Genomic DNA, 21,860 nt, shown 5'->3' on the forward strand with positions numbered 1-21,860 from the left:
GGAAACTAGCCCACTTGAGTGAGGAGGGCAAGTTGTCGTGAGGCTGCCTTAGGGAGGCTGGGGGCCATTCGCAGGGAGGACATGGAGACTGGCTGGGCCTTGCTGACATGGGAATGAGAAAGCTAGGAGCCAAGGCTGGCAGTCGGTTGACTTCTCTCCACGTTGTGAGTTGTTCCCCCTGGTGGGGTGGGCACCTCTACGCTCTGTCCCACCTGGGGCCTGTCTCTGCATCTCCCTGCGCTTCTGCTCCCTGCTTGGCAGACCAGCCTCTTCCTGTCATGGACAGTCCCTACTTCCCAGTAACTCTGGTTCAGTGACTTTTGTTCCACTCTTGCCTTGTGATGGTTTAGCTCTAGAAGCCCCTGGTGACCAACCACCACCTGTGTCTCTTATATTTTCGAGAGAAGAAATCAGCAGTTGGGCCTTGGCCTTGGTTAACACATCTCAGCCCTATCCCGTCAGTGGGGACAGGGAGCAGGGACTGGATCAGGGAAGTAGAGTGGACGGGGAGGAGGGGAGGAGCAGATGTGATGTCTGACCTTAACCTGCCCTCGATGAAGGGGCTGCAGATGCGGGAGGTGAGGGCTGACCGTGTACCCCGAAACAGTTCTCTCTTCACAGGCCATTCAGATACCTGGCATTTCCTCCTCAGGTCAGGTACTCCAGAGAGCTTCTTCAGTGATGTAAGCCATTCCTAAATGGTCTCAATTGGCAGATTGTGATGATGGAGCCCACTGTAGGCTTTGCACGGAAGTCACTCGAGTGGTACAGGAGAAACCTCACAGGCCATGTCAGATGTCACTGCAGGCTCATAGCTGGAAAACCATGAGTGTCCTAACACTGCAGAGAGCCAGCATTCCATTTATCAAATGATTTGGCACCAGATTTTTATTATATGCTAATTTTTGCCATCTAACCAAGAACAGACTTCTTGAGTGCATCATATGTGGCATCTCTGTCCCCCCTCTGGCAACATGGAAAGGATGCTTCTGAAGGCGTATGTTTACATATGTGTTAAGAGATTATCAAGAGAAATATTCTTAATTTGCGCCAACTTTAGCTGTTTACACACCTACTGCATTGTTTGGAGGCTCGCTTGCCAGCACATGACATGAGTGCACACGCACACGTACACACCTGCCAAGATTAAGGAGAGAACGGAGGAAGTGGGCATGGGAGAAAAGCTAGCTATTATCCATACATGGAGGAAACTGTGTGCTTAAAATGTAAGTAGCCATAACTGAAGAATACTTAGCTACTTTTAAAATATGTAAAAGACTGTTATCAGCCATTCACGGTTTCCTTACTGTGTTTCCTCTGAGAGACTATAATCAGAGGAAGCTGTAAAATAACTTAACAGAACAGAAGTTTGGATCTGAAAGTCATGCCATAATAGGTTGTTCTCTGCTTGGCCCCAGGAATTCTGGTAAAGATGTTTGTTAGTTAGCCTGAGAATAACTTATAATTCTCTCTTGTCATCAGCGGCAGTTAAAACTCTGTGGAGACAGAGCAATCTAGAAGAGCCTCTGATGTGGCTGCCAGGGGCCTCGTCTCGGGAGGTTTATATTTGATTAGCAAGTGTCCCTTCTAGATGGTGCTACTGGATAGGTAAACAGTCACTTTTCAGAGGCTTTCTAAGCTGCTCTCAGATCATATCCTGCTTATGATGGTTTCCCAAGAAGGAAGGCTTCAAGTTTAACATCTGCTTCTACGTCTCTCTTTTTCTTTACAAAATTACATTTCCACAAACATTATTTGTCTTTTAGCTGCTTGCTTCACATCCTAATTATTAGGTGGTGTTATTTTGACCTCTTCACAGAGAAAAGTACGCACTGTTTGAGTGGGTGAGCTCACAAACACGCGTGAAGAGGCAGACCTCTGATTTTTCCCCTTGTCTTTGTGAGAACAAACCCTTCTTCTGGTTGCTTTGTTCTAAAATTGTTAAGCAGTGAAACCTTCCAGAAGTGCCTGGAGCCGGTCCCCTCTCCTTTACACACTCTCAGCATGCTTTACTCTCCCCAGTTCTTCCCAACAAGAAGCAGGTTGGATCCTTGGAACATGAAACTTGAGCAAAAGTAGAGGTGAGGATGACAAGGTGCCTCTAGAATGAATGGGAAGGCTCCAGAAGGACAGCCAGAAGCTCGTGAGTTCGAGCTCCGCATCAGGCTCTGTGCTGGCAGCATGGCGCCTGCTTGGGATTCTCTCAATTCCTAATCACCTTCTGATGAATGTCTCAGCTTCTGAAGACGGGGCTTAGAGCAGAGGGGAAAGAGATGGTCAGGCAGGAGGGAACCCAGTGAACCCGTGCCCACTCCCCTGCACCGGGAGGGCTACTCTGAGTCAACAGGGCTGATGGGAGCGTTGGTGCCTTTGGACTTCTCAATACACCAATGGGGAGAGCGTGGCAAGCCGCCAGGGAGCATGATTCATTTGTCTTGGTAGTTGGGCCTTTGTTGAGGAGAATTGTGAGTTGTGTTTCTTCTTCACCTAGACAGTTGGGTTTGTAAGCAAGCCAGGGCATGCCCAAACAAGAGGCTCTGGGTGGTAAGGAGATGAAACCTAGGTCCAGAAAAAGCGCTGAGTGGGTCTTCAGTTCCAGGTCACTTTGTTTCAGAAATGATACCTCTGAGTTCTTGCCAAAGAGCAGAGAGCTTAGACCAGGGTCTAGCTGAGGTATTGACAGGTGCCTGACATACATGAGTGTTCCATCCGCGTCCTTGTCTGTCTACACAGAGAGCAGACTGGTTCCTTCTAGCCCCTTCTGGGTCTGGTTTACCTCCTTGGTGGCTGTCTCCCTCGTTCTTCACTGCCCTAAGCTTCACTTCAGAGGCACAGAGTGTCCTCCATAGATATCCACATGAGCATGGGGTGTGGACAGACTCAGGAAAGGACAGTGAGGGACTCAGGGTGGTTTTGTTTCATTGTGGATGGTGGCAGTGTATGGATTACACTAGTGAAGAGATCCTAACTTGGGAAAAGTATATCCCTGTTTGAATAGGAAAATACTGACACAGTCTGCCTCACCTATTGGAGTGATGTGCAAAAAAGTGGACCAGAGCTTGTTCTTCCTGCTTTGTTGCAATAAACTAAATATTGGTTTTGTTCTACATCATCATTGTGGAAACGGGTGTAGCTTCTTCCTTAGAGACCAGCCATCACCGGAGGGGCAGAGTCTTGTTATGACAGTCAGCCATATCATTATTTCCTGTTATTGTGAAGGCCCATTGATTACAACTTCGAAAAAGACAATACAGACCTAAAATAATCATCACATAAGACAAACACTCAGTTCTTCTCTCTTTCCTTTGTGCCCCTTACCTCCTTCCTTGATGTGAGGAAAAGAATTTCAGAATTATCTACTCTGCTGAGAATTTATTTTAATTGGGTTAATAATAGTAGTGATTGTTTAAAAAAAAACAAGGGCTTATTGTGTGTTAGACACTCTGCTAAACAGTTTAAATGTATTATCTCATTAAGCCCTCCCAACAAACTCAAAAAGGAAGGAACTACTCCCGTCCCTTGAGTATAAAGGAAGAATGAGAGGCAAAGAAAAGCGGAGTATCTTGCGGAAGGCTCTGATTGGAAAGCCAGAGTCCAGGCGGGGGAATCATGCTCCCTGGCGGCTTGCCACGCTCTCCCCATTGGTGTATTGAGAAGTCCAAAGGCACCAACGCTCCCATCAGCCCTGTTGACTCAGAGTAGCCCTCCCAGTGCAGGGGAGTGGGCACGGGTTCACTGGGTTCCCTCCTGCCTGACCATCTCTTTCCCCTCTGCTCTAAGCCCCGTCTTCAGAAGCTGAGACATTCATCAGAAGGTGATTAGGAATTGGCAGTAAATGCAGCTTACAATTCTTGTTCAAACTGAGGTTTTGTCAAATAGTGATCTTCATCCATAATGTTTCCAGAGCACCCTTGTCTTTTCTAACTGATCTTTATGCTAACCTCCATATGTTAGGCTTAATCTTCTCTTGATCTCCTATATCCCCTTTCCAAAATTACCTTTTTATTACCCTGTGTCAGAGGGTTACTTACCCAGTATAGTATATTGAATATACCAAGGCACACTGAAAAATAAAATTGTAGGCTTCCGGGCCCAGAGAGCCATTAAGAGCAAATTCTGTAGCAGTAGATGGCTGACCCTTTCACAGAAACATGTCAGACCTCTCACACTGGGGCTGGTGAGTATGAGTCACTCTGAAGAGATACCCCAACCCCTCGGCCAATCTAGAAGCAAAGAGCTTCTCCCTTGAGGAGTATGAGGCTCTTTAAATGACCTGTTCCACCTTTTATGCTCAGACTGTGCATCTAGGCTGGGGAGTGGCTTTTGAAGGAGTAGCATTGGCAAAGTGCTACAGCTGTCCCCTGGTCCAGGATATGCCCACCGGGGTGGGAAGGTGATCAGCAGCACTGGCATCTGCTAGGCCAGCGGGCTTGCTCACGGGAAAAAATCACTGGACCTGGAGACCACTTTGGTGGACCCCCCTCCCCCGCCATGAGGCCTCCACAGGGAATTACAGTTGGCCAGGCTTTGGGGACTGCTCATGGGGAACCAGATTCAGGATTTTATTCATGGAGGAAGAAGGCCGTCTCTTCCATGCCCACCAGTACTAACACAGGGCTAGGTTGTAGTGTGCCTGGATGAAAACAAGTTAGTACATCTAAGGACAATGGAGTCCACTGAGAAGGTAATCCTGGAATGTGTGAAGCCATAGTTAAAAGTCATGGCAAAGGGGCGCCTGGGTGGTTCAGTTGCTTAATCGTCCAACTGTTGGTTTTGGCTCAGGTCATGATCCCATGGCTCGTGAGTTCGAGCTCCGCATCAGGCTCTGTGCTGGCAGCATGGCGCCTGCTTGGGATTCTCTCTCTTCTTCTCTCCCTGCCTTTCTCTCCCACTTGTGCCTGTGCTTTCCCTCCCTCTCTCTCTCTCAAAATGAATAAAGAAACTTAAAAAAAGGCATGTCAAATATTGCCATTCTATGTAGGCTTTTACTTTTTTTAAAAGAAGGATGGTATTTTCTGTTGTGGTTGCAAAGGAGTCATGAGTGCATTAATAGGAGTTTTTCCATCGTTAGCTTTTATATATTCAGTGAATGGATTTGCCTGTTTCCCTTTAGGCATGTTGTTTTTCACATGTTCACATTTCAGATATTTGCCAAATAGTTTTTTATCAGTTGTTTTGTTGATATCATGTCTCTTCTCTGTGATAAGTCATGGAGCTGTTAGCAAGTATAACTTCTGTCTCGCCTCGGTCCTGTTTTCCCAGGGGCTCTGGATAGAGACCCTGCTTGTCTTGTTGAACTTGTCCACACCATTTATTTGAGCTCTCACATTCCTCTTTGTTTTTCTTATCTTTTTCCCACCCTGTATTAATGTGTTCAGCATGTTTTTGTAAAACGTCCCATTGTTAACTTTTGTAAGATGTAAATTATTAGGTCTCATTTTTTTAAAAAGAAAAATTTGATCTCATCTTACTTCCTCAAAGGTATTAGAAAACATATTCTTGGCCTTGAAGCCATGTGAGGGAACACCCAATCCAGCAGGGAATGGACATCACATGTAGAGACCAGTAGATGTCCATGCTTGATAACTTGTCTGAGCGAGAAATTTACAAAGCTGTCACCATGTGGGGTCCACTCGTGCTTGTCAGAGTCAGGCTTACACTGGATACAGATAGATGTTTGTTAAATAAGGTCTTTAGCATTTTCTATGTCCCATGGTTTAATTTTAAAATAGATTATTTAAGGGTTGCTTGGGTGGCTCAGTTGGTTATATGTCCAACTTCAGCTCAAGTCATGATCTCATAGTCTATGAGTTTGAGCCCCACATTGGGCTCTGTGCTGACAGCCCAGAGCCTGGAGCCTGCTTCGAATTCTGTGTCTTCCTCTCTCTCTGCCCCTCCCCTATGCATGCTTACTCGCACACTCTCTCTCTCTCTCTCTCTCTCTCTCTCTCTCTCTCAAAAATAAACATTAAAAAACAGTTAAAAAATAGATTATTTAAGATTTCCCAGATGACCTGTGTTTACCTTAAATTGGGGTTTCAGTGTATTGTACAAATAGAAAAAAGTGTAATCCAGAATTGTTAGCCATTTGGGTTATTTAGGGCAGTTTTAATGGAAGTTAAGGTAGTATAGTGTACCCATTTTGGGTGGGTAGAGAAGAAAACAGACTGCATTACTTGTGTAGGTAGTTAGGGTCTGACTGTATTCTTGCTTTATTTATGTCATTTTTTATTTGTCTTCTGATTGTGCTTATGGCACACATGTAGACAAATAGCACCTTGGGAGTCCAGCTGCCTCTTGGCACTGAAGCATGCCACACGTTTGCCGAGAAACCATAATATCCATTGAGAAAAGGAGCAAAAGTGACACTGGTTTTTCCCATAAAGTCGGTGCCCCAGCAAAATGTTTATGGGGCTGTAAGGACTACGTATGAACGGTGCTGATTCAAGCCATTAAAGCCCCGCAGTATTAAAACCCCCTCACTGGAAAATAGAGGCAGGAGAGGAGATTCTGATGCAACACATCAGCCACATACATCAAGGATTTGTTTTACTCTCTCTTAATTGGACTGTGACAACTGTCACTTCTTATTAAGTTGCAGTTTTTAAGTCTTGCCCTTGGACTTTGCGTGGAGTCTAAGCCCCTGTATCAGGCACGTGGAGGACCTTTAAGTGGTTCATCTCCTAGTGTTTCTCAGGACACCCGTGTTGGATGGGCAGTCACGGAGGGGTTTGTGAGGGAGGGGCCTGTGGCCTCCAGAGCTCGGGAGGGCGGATTCATGGCTCACCAGGGTGGGGGCAGGGGATTCTCACGGAGGGCCACGGTGACGGCTTCCACAATAACCATCCTTATGGAACCTGACCCGAGAAGTGTTCTGCTAAGCATTCAAAGCCTAACTGCTCAAGGCATGATTTTGATAACAACGAAAGCAACAAAGAAGTTGACCTTCAGCCATACCCAGTGTTAAGACAGCTGGCACTACATATAAGTAGTAAATGTAGAAGCGTTTGGGTTGCTCAATGGCCAGTGCTTTACCTCAGATTGATTTCAGATATTTTCTTAAGTGGCTGCTTAAACATTTATATGGGAATGGGGGTAGGGGGAGGACTTGAAGATCCACGCTCACTTTTTAAGTCAAAGAAGTAATTCCAAAGTACCACTACTCTTACTACTACTACTACAGTTAATAATGATGGCATGCCTTGGCGAAATTGTGGGTTGGGTTATGAATTTTTTGGCTTCCCAATGCATATTAAAGTAATGTGTATACCATACTAGAGTCTATTAAGTGTACAATAGTGTTATGTTTGAAAAAGCAGAATACATACCTTAATTTAAAATATTGCTAGGGGTGCCTGAGTGTCTCAGTCTGTTGAGCGTCCAGCTTTTGATTTTGGCTTGGGTCATGATCCCAGGGTCGTGAGATTGAACCCCGTTATCAGGCTTGGTGCTGAATGTGGAGTCCACTTAAGATTCTCTCTCTTTCTCCCCCCCCCCCCGCCAATAATGCTCTCTCTCTAAATAAAAAAAAAACATTCCTGAATTGGGACGCCTCACTGGCTCTGTTGGTACAACATGTGATTTTTGATCTCAGGGTTGTGAGCTCGAGCCCCATGTTGGGTGTAGAGATTACTTTAAAAAAAAATTGCTAAAAATACTGACCATCATCTGAACGTTTGGCAAATCATCCTTCTGCTGGGGGAGGGTCTTCTCTCGGGGTTGGTGGCTGCTGCCTGATCAGGGCCCTGGCCGCTGAAGGCAGGGGTGGCTGTAGCTTTTAAAAATAAGACATCAGTGAGGGGTGCCACATTATTGACTCCTTCTTCCACAAACAGTTTCTCTGTAAGATGTGATACTGATTGATAGCATTTGACCCAAGGTGGGACTTCTTTCACTGTTGGACTGAATCCGCCCAAAACCTGCTGCTGCTTTACCAGCTGAGTTTATGTCCTACCCTGCAGCCTTGTTGCCATCTCAACAGTCTTCACCAGCGGAAGACCCCATCTCGGGACACCACTTCCTCTGCTCACCCATAGGAAGCATCTCCTCATCCATCCATGAAACTTCGGTCACAAGGTGGCAGCCATTCAGCCCCAGCTTCAGGCTCCATTTGTAATTCCAATCCTTCTGTTTCCAGCTCATCTGCAGGGACCTCTCCACTCGAGGCTTGAACGCTCAATTTGTAAAAACAAAACAAAACGTAGTATCTGTGAAGCACAATAAAGCGAGATATGCCTGTGAGAGTAATGGTGGGTGTTTACCATGTATTCACCACCCAGGACCCTGCAGAGCGGCAGCCTCCACTGAAGGGTGGCCCCCTTCAGCCAGTCCCTACCGTTGTCCCCTTCGGGGCCTTCACCTGCTGTTCCCCGGACCCCTCCCCGTCCACACCATCCTCTCTCCACCTGCAAAGTTGGCTGTGTTGTAGAAATCGTCTGCAACCACAAATGACACCCAAGCACATGAAAAAAAAAAAGTGCTAACCTCATTAGGAATCAAGGAAATGCCAATGAAAACCAATCAGGAGTTATTTTTACTTTATAGAATAAGGAAACAAATTGACTAGAAAAACCAGAGATGGAAAAAGACCAGCAAGACTGACTCCTCTGCACTGCAGGTGGGAGAGGAGATTGGAACTGTGGCTCTAAGGGCAGATCTGAGAATGTAGATAACATAATGCCCCCAGCCCACGAATTCCTTTTCTATGTAGTTATTCTAAGTAACCTGTGGCATGCTCAGTGTTTGTGAATGACAGTGTTTATCAAAGCGTTTAGAATGTAATCCATGTAGATGCCTAACAGTGGTTAAATGAGTCCTGTGCATATGACACAATACTGTTATTCATCTGTTAAAATTATGTACTTGAGGAATTTTTCATTACATTGGAAGAAGTAAAATGGAGTGGCTAACTGAATGGGCTTTATTTAGGGTCACACTTACTGGGTTTGAATCTTTCCCTATGACTTAACAAGCTGTACGGCTTGGGAGAACTGTCAAAACCTCTCTGTGCCTCGTTTCCTTATCTGTAAAAGGGAGAGAGAACGGTGGTTATAAAATTTAAAGGAAATACTTTATCACTCACAGTACCTGACATAGCATAAGCTCCCAAATGCGTGTTAGTGTTAAGTTACTGAACTTCTGTACCTCAGTTTCCTCCTCTGCCAATAGGAATGACATCAGTTCTGATCTCCTGAGGGGTGCAGTGCAATAATGTACAGAAAGCACTAAGTATGGACCGAGCACAGAGTAACCACCGCCTAAGTGTCAGCTGCTGTTTGCGCTATGAGTGCAGGGAAATGTTCACATAAAACCAGATCCCTAGTAGAGAACAAAGGCTATTTGAAAACCTACATCTTCATCCACACAAGACTGAAAGATATATATCAAAATAACTATTACTGGGTAGAAAGATTACACACAATTTTTGTTTTTTTATACTTTACTCTTTTTCCAAATTTTCAACAACCAATGCGTATTTTATAATTTCCAAAACCAATGGCAGTTTTGGAGTTGGAACATTGTCTGTTTAGCCCACAGTTAATCAAAGTAGTTGAGTGTGCCAAGCTCCCTTTCAGTTGATGGTTTTTCTGTGTTATGATCCTAGTCCCTGGTCACTTGTACACGTAGCTGTCTGTCACTGTACAGTGTAACAGTACTGCTCAGACTTTTTTCTCCAGCTGCATTAGAGCGGTGAGTCCAAACTCTGGATGATGCTAGAGTTACTTGGCTTTGAAATGCACTGGTGGGGTGCTGCTGGCTGGACTGGTTAGATCCAGATACTTGGGGGTGGGCCTTAGGCTCTCAGGGAAATTCTAATGTGCAGCCACGTGATGGGGGGCAACCTAGAAGTAGGCTGGCACTTGCTATCACCCTGTCCCACCTGGCAGGGGTTCTGCTGCAGAGACAGAGCCCCCTCCTTCTGGTCAAAGTCAGCCTGAGCCGTATTCCCACATCACCAGAGTTAAGACTCCCCTAGAATGCTCATTACAAATGTGGGCACCTGGACCCTAAACCCACATCTACTGAATCTGATCTTTTATAGGAGTGACTTGATAGTATGTGTATTTACTGAGCCCACTGAGTGATTCTTGCCATCAGGGACTTGTGGGAACCCGGCTAAAGTCCTGGTTCTGTCTCATCTGCACACTGGGAATATCAGGGGTTGCCTAGAAACACATTGATGCTGGGTGTCCCTCCTGCCTCCACACTTCTGATGCAGTAGAGCTGGGACACCCTCTAGGCCTCGGGACTTGTGAAGTCATGGTTCCCAACAACTAGCAACGATGGCTGTCACAGTGGAGTGCTGGGACCCCGTCACTGGGGACATGTTAGAAATGGACATTGTGGGGCACCTGAGTGGCTCAGTCAGTTAAGCGTCTGCCTCTTGATTTTGGCTCAGGTCATGATCTTACAGCTTGTGGGATTGAGCCGCACGTTGGGCTCTGCACTGATGGCATGGAGCCCACTTGGGATTCTCTCTCCTCCACTCTCTCTGTGCCCCCAACCTCAAAAAAAAAAAAAAAGCTTAAAAAAAAAGCATACTGTAGAGTTGCACCTGAAGCTGCTGAATCAGAAACCGGGATAGGACACAGCAGTCTGTGCCTTAGCAACCCTCTCGGGATTCCTGCCCACGCTGATGATCCACCGTTCTAGGGTGGGGCTGTGAAAAGCAGGTTCCCAGACTGACTCCAAGAGAGCTCAGTGGTGTGGCCACAGTGGGGCATGGACTCCCAGTGGCCCATGACCACACTTGAGAAATACTATTCTTGAATGTACCCTTGCTCCCTTGGGCATTTCAAAGTGGTAAGGGCCTTGACATCTCTCAAGTACCACCAGTGGCCTGATGCTCTTGTGGGAAGCCTGCTCCTGAGACTCCTAAGCGCTCAGTGGCAAAACACGTGGCTGCCTTCCAACCATAATTAGTTGGGACATGTTTTCTTTAAAGTCAGTAAGTACTCTGGTTAGGAATACATTTTTCAGAAGTACTGACCTGAATTTGACTCAGAAGAGCAGAGACATCCACGTTTCTTCCATGTGGTTCTCCTCCAGTATAACTTCTATGCCTCTCTGCCTCTCTGTTTTGCAGGTTTTATCATCAGCCTGTGCTGAGGTGGTCCTCTCAGCCCCAGACCACCCGCGACCACGCCTACCGGAGAAGAAGAGGACAAGAGGTCGGTGGCTTGCCGGGGCCAAGGGCCCGAGAAGACCCAGAGGTCAGAGGGATGGCCCAAGCCCACAGTCTGCCCGTGCACACGAGGGAGGGCCCATGGGAAGTTGGAGGAAGGACAGAGAACGTGATGAAGAAGGCAGTTTGGGAAGAAGAGCTGAGAATGGCGGGACCTGCCAAGTGGCAGCATAAAGGCCCGGAGAGCGGGAACCAGCCCAGGAAATTGGGAAGGCAGATGTCTGATGGCGATGGGGGGAAACTCTTTCAGGATCTGTACCCATTCGTGCAAGGAGAGCACGTGTTGAGTTCCCAGAGCAAAGGGAAATCCCAGTCCTTGCCCAGGGTTCTTTCCCCTGATGGCCTGAGCTGCATGGAAATTCCCATTCCATTCAATGATGGCCATTTTCCAGGTGTTCCTAAAATGCCATTTTATCCCCCAAATTGTGCACCAAATTTGGACTCCAAAAGGAACCCCGAGAAGGGTGGCTCCTCAGTCCCTTACCCCCGGCCTAAGTTCGGGAGACCCCTCAAGCCTCCGTCTTACAACTCACACCAGCACTCCAGGGCGGCTGTGGAGAACAGCGACGCTCTGGACAGCCAGCAGGTGGACCTGTGTATCTCCTACGTGAGCAAACCCGGCGAGCCCAGGCTGGAGCTGTGCGCGCCGGACTCCAGTTTGGAGCCTCCCGTGTACGTGCCTCCACCATCGTACAGGTCGCCGCCCCAGCACATCACAAATCCCTACCTGGAGGACACAGTGCCTGGGCCTCTGTGTGGCAGTCCCCGTCAGCAGCAGCGTCTGATGGAGCTGGCCGGCCCCCTAGGCACCAGGGATGAGTATGGGGCGGGCCCACATTCTCCTCGCGGGGTCCCTCCGCAGCCCCGGCCGACCGCTGCTTTTGACAGCTCCGTTCTGTATATTCCCTTTGACGACCCACGCATCCGGCATTTTAAACTGGCCCACCCCCAGGGTTTCTGCCAAGAAACAACGGCCAATGAGAAGTCCTACAACTCTAGTCCCAGCACCGCCCTGGCAGCCACTCATGGAAACGGTCACCAAGATGGCGCCGTTTTGGGCCCACAGAGTGTGAGAACCCCGCCAGGTGGTGTGAGCGGCTCCGCGGCTGCCAATCCCGGTCCCTGGTGGTTGTGGGGCCAGCTCCCCAGGGACGCAGAAAATGGCATTCCTGACCAAAGAGCCCTCGGTGCCGTGGGGGGACAGTGGCCTGCCGTGGGCGGTGGCCGGGGTGGACACGCAGAAGGCTTCATCTCCTCCCCAAGCCCACAGGGCGAGGGCACCTGTGAAACTCGAACCAAGCTCAAGAAGTTCGAAACTGGGATGCAGACCAAGAAAAGTTCAAAGAAAATGAACGAGACAATATTTTGTTTGGTTTCCATCCCAGTTAAATCAGAATCCCATCTGCCAGATATAGATACGAACAACAATGACTTAAAACAGGGCGCTGATAAAAAGAACGGGCTTGATAAGAGCGCAGCTCTGCAAGAACAAAGTCTGCTGAGCATGTCTTCCACCGACCTGGAGCTGCAGGCGCTCACAGGAAGCATGGTTGGGAGAACAGAGTTCCAGAAACAAGATCTGGGGGAACCAGAAGAAGGCAAACAAACAAATGACCTCAGATTCATTCACCCTGCACAACACAGAGAACTCAAGTACTCTGGCTCGTGGCCAGGGCACCAGTACAGAGATCAGCAAACACAAACTGCTTTTGCAGAGGAATCCAGAAGTGTGCTGCCCCTCCCTGGTGAGAAGCCAGGAGGCTCAGCAAAAGCAGTGCTGACCCCAAAATACTCAGACCCTCTTGTCTCGGAGGCTCGCGTGCCCATGGGGTTAGCTCCCAGTGACCAAAACGAGAGGCCAAATGCTCATCACCTAAAAGGTCAAATGTCCCTCAGCCCCTCCAGCAATAGTGCTTTCTCAAGGACTTCCTCCTGCATAAGCCAGGCACCTGTTTCAAAAGCAGGGCCCCGTCAGGCCTGCGTGGACGGCCGTGGCCGTGGAGCCAGCCCCGTGCCCAGGGGCGATGTGGTGAAGGGGGAGACCACTGGCCCATGCAACAGCAAACAGCTATTTGGTCAGTTTCTTTTGAAGCCAGTGAGCCGCCGTCCCTGGGATTTGATTAGCCAGCTAGAAAGTTTTAACAAGGAGCTTCAGGAAGAGGAAGAAAGCAGCCAGAGTGGCAGCGAGAGCAGCAGTGAGGACAGTGACGCAGAGTGGCAGCCCGAAGGCCGTGCTGAGGCCGTGGGCAGGAACTGGGGCTCCAGTGGAGATAGCCAGGCATGGAGGGGTGAGCAGCCCATGGTCAGGCCGGGAAGAGTCCAGAGTAAGTCTGAAAGCTGGAGCGAAGGGCCAAAGCCTGGCCAGCCTGGTGCCCATGCTCACTGCCTAGGCCCCACAGAGGTGGAAGGAGGCAGATGGGCACATGGAGGCCTGATCACAGACAAGGGGAACCAGGAGGTTGAGTGCACAGTGAACAAGCCAGCAGGAAGCCCAGGTCCTGTGAAGGGAGTGATGGCTTCTAGGTCAGGTGACACGAAGCCAGTGCCCTGGTCCGATCCAGTCGCTCTCAGGCAGCCCCCGGGCAGCCAGGAACTGCCCAGTGTTTCCATTTCTGCCGAGCTGAGCCCAGCAATGCCTCGGAAGGCTGGTGGTGAGGAGGGGAGGAGCCCGCCGGTCCTGCTCTCTCTCGCCAGCAAACCCCGAGGGCTGTCAGCGCCAGACTTGAGGTCTGTGGGGCTGGCGCCTGCACAGGAACAGAGTGCCAGTCAGTTAGATGCCTCTTCAGGTGAAGTGAGGGCAACAGAAATCCCCCTGAATGAGTCCCTTCAAGCAAGGGCTGCGAGGATCCTGGGCATTGAGGTGGCTGTGGAGTCCCTGCTGCCAGGTGCCAGGAGAACAGGACAGAACCAGCACCCTGAGCCTGATGGAAGTGGCCGAGGGCCAGAGGCCCCCAGGGAGGAGCCTGTGTCCAGTTCACAGCTGGATGAGCCCGTGGCGCCTGCTGATGCCTTTTATGGCAGGAGAAAGTGCGGCTGGACCGAAAGCCCTCTCTTTGTAGGGGAAAGGGACAGTTCCCGTCACACTGCCCCGGCTGCTGATCACTCAGGTGTGGACGGGACTGTTCCCAGCAAGGCCGCCAGCCCCGAGCCTCAGCGCAGCCCCCAGGAGTCCAGGTCCTTCGATCCCAAGGACATGGGGACAAATCCACCCTTCAGGTCTACTCTCTTCCATTTTATAGAAAGGACCCCAAATACGCCAGGCTCAGAAAAGAGGCTCAGAAGCACTTCCAAAGTGATTGAAAGTTTACAAGAGAAACTGGCTTCACCCCCTAGGAGAGCAGACCCCGGCCGCTTGATGAGGATGAAGGAGGTGAGCTCTGTGTCCCGCATGAGGCTCCTGACCTCCCGGAGCACTGACTCCATGGAGGAGGCGGAGGAGCTGAAGGCCGAGAGGGGCCCTGGGGTGCAGCCTGAAGGCCCAGTGTCTCTGAACGCCAGGGACCTGGTGCGGAAGGCTGGGCTCCCGCTCACAGTCTGCAAGGACACCCTCTCACCGGAAGAAGACAGGCATCCACCAGCGCACAGGGAGAAGAAGACCATCCATCCAGACTTCTGGTGCCCAGGTGAGGAGCCAGGTGAGCAGGCGGGTGTGAGGACTAGTGTGGGGCTCTGGGAGCGTAGCACCAGGCTAGTGGATGACAACGGTCCTGAATTGGTAAAGCTGATACTATGCATTGTTGTACCAAAAGACTCTCCATTTTCCAAAGAATTATTCAGAAGTTTTCCTTAAAAATCAAGATCCTATAGTATATTGTAAATGTTTATATCTTTACGGAAATTACTTGTGCAAACAACTGTATATAGTTATTTGTATAAACATATTTTGGGCCCTCTCCTGTGAAGAGGTAAATTGATAAAGTATTCGAGCTGTGGTGTTGCACCGTGATGGATCTTGTAGGAGGCGATAGTGAGTGTCTTCTGCACTCTCCCCTAAAACAAGCACTCCCCCAGGCCATCCACATGCTCTCTACTGACGTAACCATGTGATTAAGTACACCGCCCAGCCCAGCACGCTGTGTCTTACATTGCACCTTCCAAACTCCTTTGTCCCTCATTTTATGTTTTCACTACCACACCATTTATGAAATTTTAAAAAGGTTTAGCAAACAAAAGGAGCAGTTTGCACTTTTTCAGCACCCTAAAAAGTTCACCCACCAGGGGTGCCTGAATGGTTCCTTGGGTTAAGTGTCCGGCTTTGGCTCTCGTGATGATCTCATGGTTCGAGCCCCACATCGGGCTCTGTGCTGACAGCTCAGAGCTCACTTTGGATCCTCTGTGTCCCTCTGTCTCTACCCTTCCCCTTTTACACTCTCTCTCAAAATAAATAAATATTAAAAAAAGAAATTCAGGGGACCTGAGTGGCTCAGTTGGTTGGGCATCCGACTTCAGCTCAGGTCATGATCTCACAGCTGTGGGTTCAAGCCCCACGTCGGGCTCTGTGCCTACAACTCAGAGGCTGGAGCCTGCTTCAGATTCTGTGTCTCCCTCTCTGCCCCTGCCCTGCTCAAACTCTGTCTCTCTCTCTCATAAATAAATAAATGTTTAAAAAAATTTTTAAAAAATTCACCCATAAGCTCCATCCCATAGGGGCCCCTGTGGTCTGAGCGGTAAAGCCCAGGACAGAGAGCTTTGGCAGCAGGGCCTGCACACCTCTGGGCCCTCTCACTTCTGTCCCTTTCACAGCTTCAGAGCTGCTCTGGTTCAGACCACAAGGCGGGTTCCCAGTAGTGGCAACAGGGATTTTCCCCAAACACAGTCTCAACCTCAGCTCTGACACAAACAGGCATCTCTGTTTCCAGCGTTTTCTCCAGGGACTGGGGAATTATCAATTATATGTCCCAGAACTGATTTGAAGAAGAGTTGTACGTGTCAGAAGGCCCACATGCAACCGGAGACGGAAGGGACCATGGATCATTCAGAGCTTTTTACACAAAAAAGGACAGCAGGGACCCTGGCCCCAGGCCCACCTCCCGAGCCCAGCCCTCTAGGCTTACTGAACAGCCCCTTTCTCTGCTTCCTATTGTGAAATCCAAGGATTTAAAAGTTAATAGACAAGCTCACTTGTTTCAGCTAGAAAATTCCAGAATTTTCGTTCCATGAAATGTCTACTTGGCACTTTAAAATTTTTTCCACGAATGCAGTATGATTCTTAGGAGTGTTAGATGGTGTTGTTCAGTTCCTTATACCAAATACGTTATTGAAACAAGCCATGTGTCAGGGCCCTGTTGGATCGTCTGACTTGAGAGAGTTGGTCCTTGCTGAGAAAGAGAACAGTGGGATGTGGAACTGTTGCCATAATGGTGGAAAAGGTGTTACACAGCCCAGTTTTTAAGCCGTTGGGATTTATTAGGCTCCTCCTCCTCTCTTAGTCCCCTCCCCAACTATCCCCACTTGCTTTTAAGTATGAGTTAAAATGAGTTTCTTTATCAGTCCTGTCTCATCCTGAGAGTTGTGAGAACTTTAAAATAAGACAAATCCAGGGTGCCTGGGTGGCTCAGTCGGTTAAGTGTCTGACTCTTGATTTTGGCTCAAGTCATGATCTCATGGTTCGTGGGATTGAGCCCCACATAAGGCTCTGCGCTGACAGCATGGAGCCTGCTTGGAATTCTTTTCTTGTGTTCTCTCTCTCTCTCTCTCTCTCTCTCTGATGCTTCTCTGCTCATATGTTCCTTCTCTCTTTTTCAAAATAAATAAACACTTTTAAAAAAATAAAATAAGACGAATCCTGCTATAATAAAACACAAGTGAGTAAAGATTTCTATGTGTCGGTATTTCAGGGAGTATTTTGTAATGCAGAAATTTTCATTCAGTGAAGCACCCCTTCGATTTTTAGCGTGATCCCTTAGCATGTGAATGGGGTTGGACAGGTATCTGAAAACATGTAGATCATGCCAATTTTCATGTTAGCTAGCCATTTAAAATACCTCTTCCATGACCTTATTTTTTTAACTATAGTTACTAACAAATAGAATTTTTTTCTCCTTTCCATCTGATGCATTTGTTAATAAATAATAAAATGACCCAAATCCAAAGGCAGAGAGATACTAAGGGTGCCACCCAGCTCTCTGCGGCACTCTTAAGCAATCCCACAGCAGGACACCTCGAGGGACGATTTTGTATACACACGGGCTCAGGTGAACTTCTGTTGGGCCTTCATGTGATGGTCACCTATTCAAAATCAATCATTTTGAGAGGAATGTGGATCATATGATTGAGGTGGTCAAACTTTGAGATATGTTAACTTTTCCACTTGTTTTACAAGTTAGAGTAAAGCTTTATTTTTTTTTTCATGGATGAATTTCTGGACTTTGTTTTCCTTTTGATATATTTTATCATTTTATGCAAAAGAATCATCCTCTCCCAACCCCCCACTCCCCCTCCCCTGCCCTGCTCCCATCAGCCCAGTGAGCAGGAACCACTTCACTGCTCCTGAATTCCCAGCCTGCTTGGATTCAGATTTTGTTCTGGAATTTTAAAATAAAATTACACCGAGGGTATCTGTAACCTCCCCTCACTCCCACCAACACACACGCATCCACACGCCCTTCTCGAACGTAATTATCTGTGTTGTGATGTAGTACATGCTATATCATAAAGTACCTTCCCTGCAGCTGAAAGACAGTCCTTTGAGCTAACATCATTTAGAGGTCTTTTGGGGCTTCTGGGGGCTCTGGCCAGGAAGTCAGCACCTCAAAACTAACTCAGGGGACAGAATGCCATTTCTACTGGATGGATTGTGTGCCAATTCCAATGCCGGGCACTGGTAGTGCCCAGAACATGCTGGCTCTGTCCACCTCCATCCGTGTGGGCACGGGAGGGAACAAGGAGAGACCAGCCTGGGAGGGTGTGAAGGTGCCGTCCGCCAGTAGGCTGGATGTCAGCACAGCTACTGCCCTCGAGGGTGTTAACGCACAAAATACCCACAAGGGTTGGGCCTTCGTTGTCTCCACCTGAAATGTTGCCCACTGGAACCAGGATTCCCACTACTCAGAGCAACCCCTCTGTCTTCTAGGCCTGTCCTGGCTGGGAGAGTACCTCCTTGTTACACGTGGGTCCTCGAGCACTTGAAATGTTGCGCATCCCAACTGAGATGTGCTGTCCGTGTAAGATACACACCAGAGTTCAAAGACTCGGTATATAAAAAAGTTTTAAATTTCTCAATAATTTGTATGTTGATCACCTGTTGAAAAGATAGTATTTTTGATACATTTGGTGAAATAAGATATATCATTAAAATTAATTTCACCTGTTTCCTTTCACTTGCTTTAACACAGCTTCTAGAAAATTATAAGTAACGTTATGTGGCTCACATTATATTTTTCTTGGACCCACGTGCTCCATGATCTGAAGAAGGAGCCATTGTTCTACAGAGTTCTATCCACAGTCCTCGAGCTTGGGGACACAGGCACGGTCTGTGGAGGTGTCTCCCGGTGCCTGGCCTGACATGAGCTGCTCAGTGCTCACTGACTGTGTAACTCAAGGCTCAGTGGATGCTCAGCCTCCTTCTGGCCTGTCACCAGCTGAAAGTGTGCCCTTCCCACTATGTCATCCATTAGTGACCGCCCACCTCATTCTCAGTGGAGAAAAAGACATTTTTGCTGAGAGGAGGCCCCCTACTTGGAAGCAGCATACGATGAGGCTGACTGAGCACGAAAATGTAGTGCTCAGCTGTTCACATCCTGTGTTTTCACATTGGGCGTCGTCAAGTGTAAAATATGAGAAGGCAGCTGACCCACCTGAACTCCACCTGGTGGTGCAGTAAGTCATGCTTGAGGAGGAGCAGACTGCTTTTCCTAAATGCAGACACTGTCCTATCTGCTTTATCAGGTCGGGCTGAAAGTGCCGTGGGCACGATCTTAGCTGTCACGGTTAAGTATGTGTAGTAAACATATGGTGGCTAAGCTGAGAAGGTGTGAGGAGACGTGGTAGCACATTTTGCTGCTAGACAGATTGGGGTGTGTGTGGCCTTCGTGATGTACAGTTGTCCAGACAGGTTTGAGAAGAGATTGTTCTGCCACAGTTTTATGACTATCAAATTGTACCAATCCTTCTAGATTTCTTAAGTCTTTTCTCTTAAAAAGTCAGGATACCTTAGAACTTCTGTGGCAGGAAATTCTAACCATAGGAGGCACACGTGTGGGCTTGGGGCTCACGTGGGTCCCAGAGATCTATGAATCCCGAGGCAGTCAGATTACAATCACTCAGCGATAGCATGAATGGCAGGTTTGGACCGTTGTTCTGTAATATGGTGTCCCATTTTGGAAACCCAGCTCACTTGGGCCCAGGTTGGGATTTTCTAGTTGTGGACTGTGGAACGGGACTGTGTGGTGGCCCAGGCCCATACACCTCTGTGCACAGGAAAGGCCTAGAAGAGTGTGCTCACAGGCATGGGTCCAGGCCTGGGCCTGTCTGTCGGCTGACGCTGACGGAGACAGGAGGCCTCTCATTGCTGGCCGGGCAGTCAGGATTTCAGGGTCCTCAAGCCTTCTAGGGTCAGCATTTGATCACAAAGATGCATTTTTTAAAGCAAGATTTCACCAGAGTTGTAATTTTAAAAAATCCTTGGATTTCACTAGAGTTGTAATTTACAACCAACCAACCAACAAACAAACAAACCAGCATGAGATTGCTCGTTTATGTGTTGTGTTTAAAGTTAATGTTCTGCTATGGAAAACAGGAAAGGATTATCAAAAATTAAGCAAGTAACATGTTTCCATCTATGATTAGGTGTAATGATCATACATGTCCTTTTAAAATAGCCTTTTTAAGAATTTGTAACTTTTTAATTTTAGAGAGCATGCTAGCTGGGGAAAGGGGCAGAGAGAGAGAGAAAGAGAGAGAGAGAGAAAAAAAAAATCCTAGATCCCAGGCAGGCTCCATGCTGACCATGGAGCCTGACCCTGGGATCATGATTTCAGCTGAAATCAAGAGTCTGATGCTCAACACTGAGCCACCCAGGCACCCCAAAACAGCCTTTTGATGATAGGTTTTTTTTTTTTTTTTTTTACTTTTCAGTGAAAACAATATTGCTTAAATGTTTAAGCATTAACTCTACACTTGTGGATTTTGCTCCCTAAACATACTTATTTACAGTCTGACGCTTAAACCAAAAATACACAAATTAAATATACTACTAATTTTTTTTTTTTTTTTGCTTATTTACAGATTCCTATGACCCTAGCAGAGTGGAGAGGGTGTGAAGAGATGCCGTTTTAGCACGGGATCGTCAGAGTTTACTGAGTGTTCTCTCATTTAGCCTGTTAGCCCGACTTGCACGCGTGTGAGCCGGAGACTGCCCTTCGCGTACTGTGACATCCTTCACCACTGCCACCGAGAACCTTGTCATCCCTGCAGAATCACTTTGTGGAAATAAAGCATTAGTCCGTTGAAACCATCTGTTTTTATAACATGAAGAGTCAATGCCTAAATTTGGAAAGGAGTCACATAAACTCTCCTTCGTGATAGATGTAGCCAAGCTGGTGAATAGTTTGGTGTTAATCTGGTTCGATGTGAAAATTCAGACGTGAATGATATTAAAAAGACTGTGAATGTCACAAATTCCCTTGTGCATGTCCACGGACTGTGGTCCGTGCTCGTGGTAGGGAGTTTGGGGCGTGGGCCACTAGCCCAGCGTGCCCGCACTTTGAGTTGAAGGGAAACACGGTGAATATATCTGACCCGTTTCTAATCAATTTGGCCTTCTGCTGCTGCAGGAAACTCTATTTATAAGTAACTTGCCATCAGAGGGTAAGAGCAATAGCTTTTAAGTTCCTCAGAGATTAAAACTTGTACCATAATGTACTCAAGAGTATTATTCATCTGGCAATGAAATCCTTCGATCGTTCGCAAACATGCCACTGTCTGCTTTGCACTCCACACTGTCTATTTTTATGTTCTGTATGGATGTTTAGAAATCCTTTATATGAAAAATAACTGCTGGTTTGAAATAGACCATTTTAACAAAGTAACTATATTTCTTTTTAGAAAAATGCTATTTTTCTATGATGTAAACAGTCGTGAGGTGGCAGATTTTTAAGGAAGTATTATTTTATTTAAGAGTCTGTATCCCTTTGTGTGAGAAGAGCCCCAGAAAGGGCTCACGTTTTGCTTTAAAGCACACGTCCCTGCTCATCCCCACCTTGACCACTTTTCTTTTATCTTAGAGATGTCGGTATAGACATTTTACAGGGTTAAGAAACTTTTCACAAAGATGCTTTTGCAAATGTAGCTGTAAGGTTATATTTGAAAATAACCCTCTTAAAACCAGCCAACATCCTTACAACTATTTTTGCCACCATATCCTCTAGGATTACCAAAAACCATAGTTTCCTCTTGATATGTCTGTGGGGATCTACCCTGGGACCATACTTTCCTCACTCTTCCCCCTGCCCCTCTATGAAATACGTATTTTTTATCTGGAATGTTCTTAATTATTAGTCTTGGCATATTTTTTATTGAAGTATTATGAGGCCTATGCAGTCTACTGTGTTTACTATTGCAGTGGTGTGCACAAAGTTCTTGTGTCTTTATGCATCTGCCCTCCTTTCTAAGTACGGTGATCTCGGGGTGCCTGGGGGGCTCAGTCGGTTAAGCATCCGACTTCGGCTCAGGTCAT

General features: G+C 47.5%; 1 protein-coding gene and 1 long non-coding RNA gene across 5 annotated transcripts in view; one reads left to right on the forward strand and one right to left on the reverse strand.

Annotated features, from left to right (window-relative positions):
- JCAD (junctional cadherin 5 associated) overlaps positions 1 to 21,046 on the forward strand; it is a 78,923-nt gene extending 57,877 nt beyond the window's left edge. For 3 of the 4 annotated variants that reach the window (XM_029954804.1, XM_029954802.1, XM_029954805.1), the window contains exons 3-4: positions 11,087 to 14,808; positions 20,411 to 21,046. In XM_029954804.1, coding sequence (XP_029810664.1) covers positions 11,087 to 14,808; positions 20,411 to 20,445 — 3,757 coding nt within the window. In that variant the 3' untranslated portion in view covers positions 20,446 to 21,046. Of the gene's footprint in view, positions 1 to 11,086; positions 14,821 to 20,410 lie in introns of those variants that run through there. The other variant, XM_029954806.1, reaches the window with a different exon arrangement.
- On the reverse strand, positions 7,845 to 11,129 carry LOC115304586. Its single transcript, XR_003914514.1, has 3 exons — positions 10,991 to 11,129; positions 8,941 to 9,023; positions 7,845 to 8,207 (listed from the first exon to the last, which is right to left on the reverse strand). It is a non-coding gene; the product is annotated as an uncharacterized LOC115304586 (long non-coding RNA).
- Positions 21,047 to 21,860: the final 814 nt, after the last annotated feature.

The sequence above is a fragment of the Suricata suricatta genome, chromosome 10 (genome assembly GCF_006229205.1).
Source record: "Suricata suricatta isolate VVHF042 chromosome 10, meerkat_22Aug2017_6uvM2_HiC, whole genome shotgun sequence".
Taxonomy (NCBI): Eukaryota; Metazoa; Chordata; class Mammalia; order Carnivora; family Herpestidae; genus Suricata; species Suricata suricatta.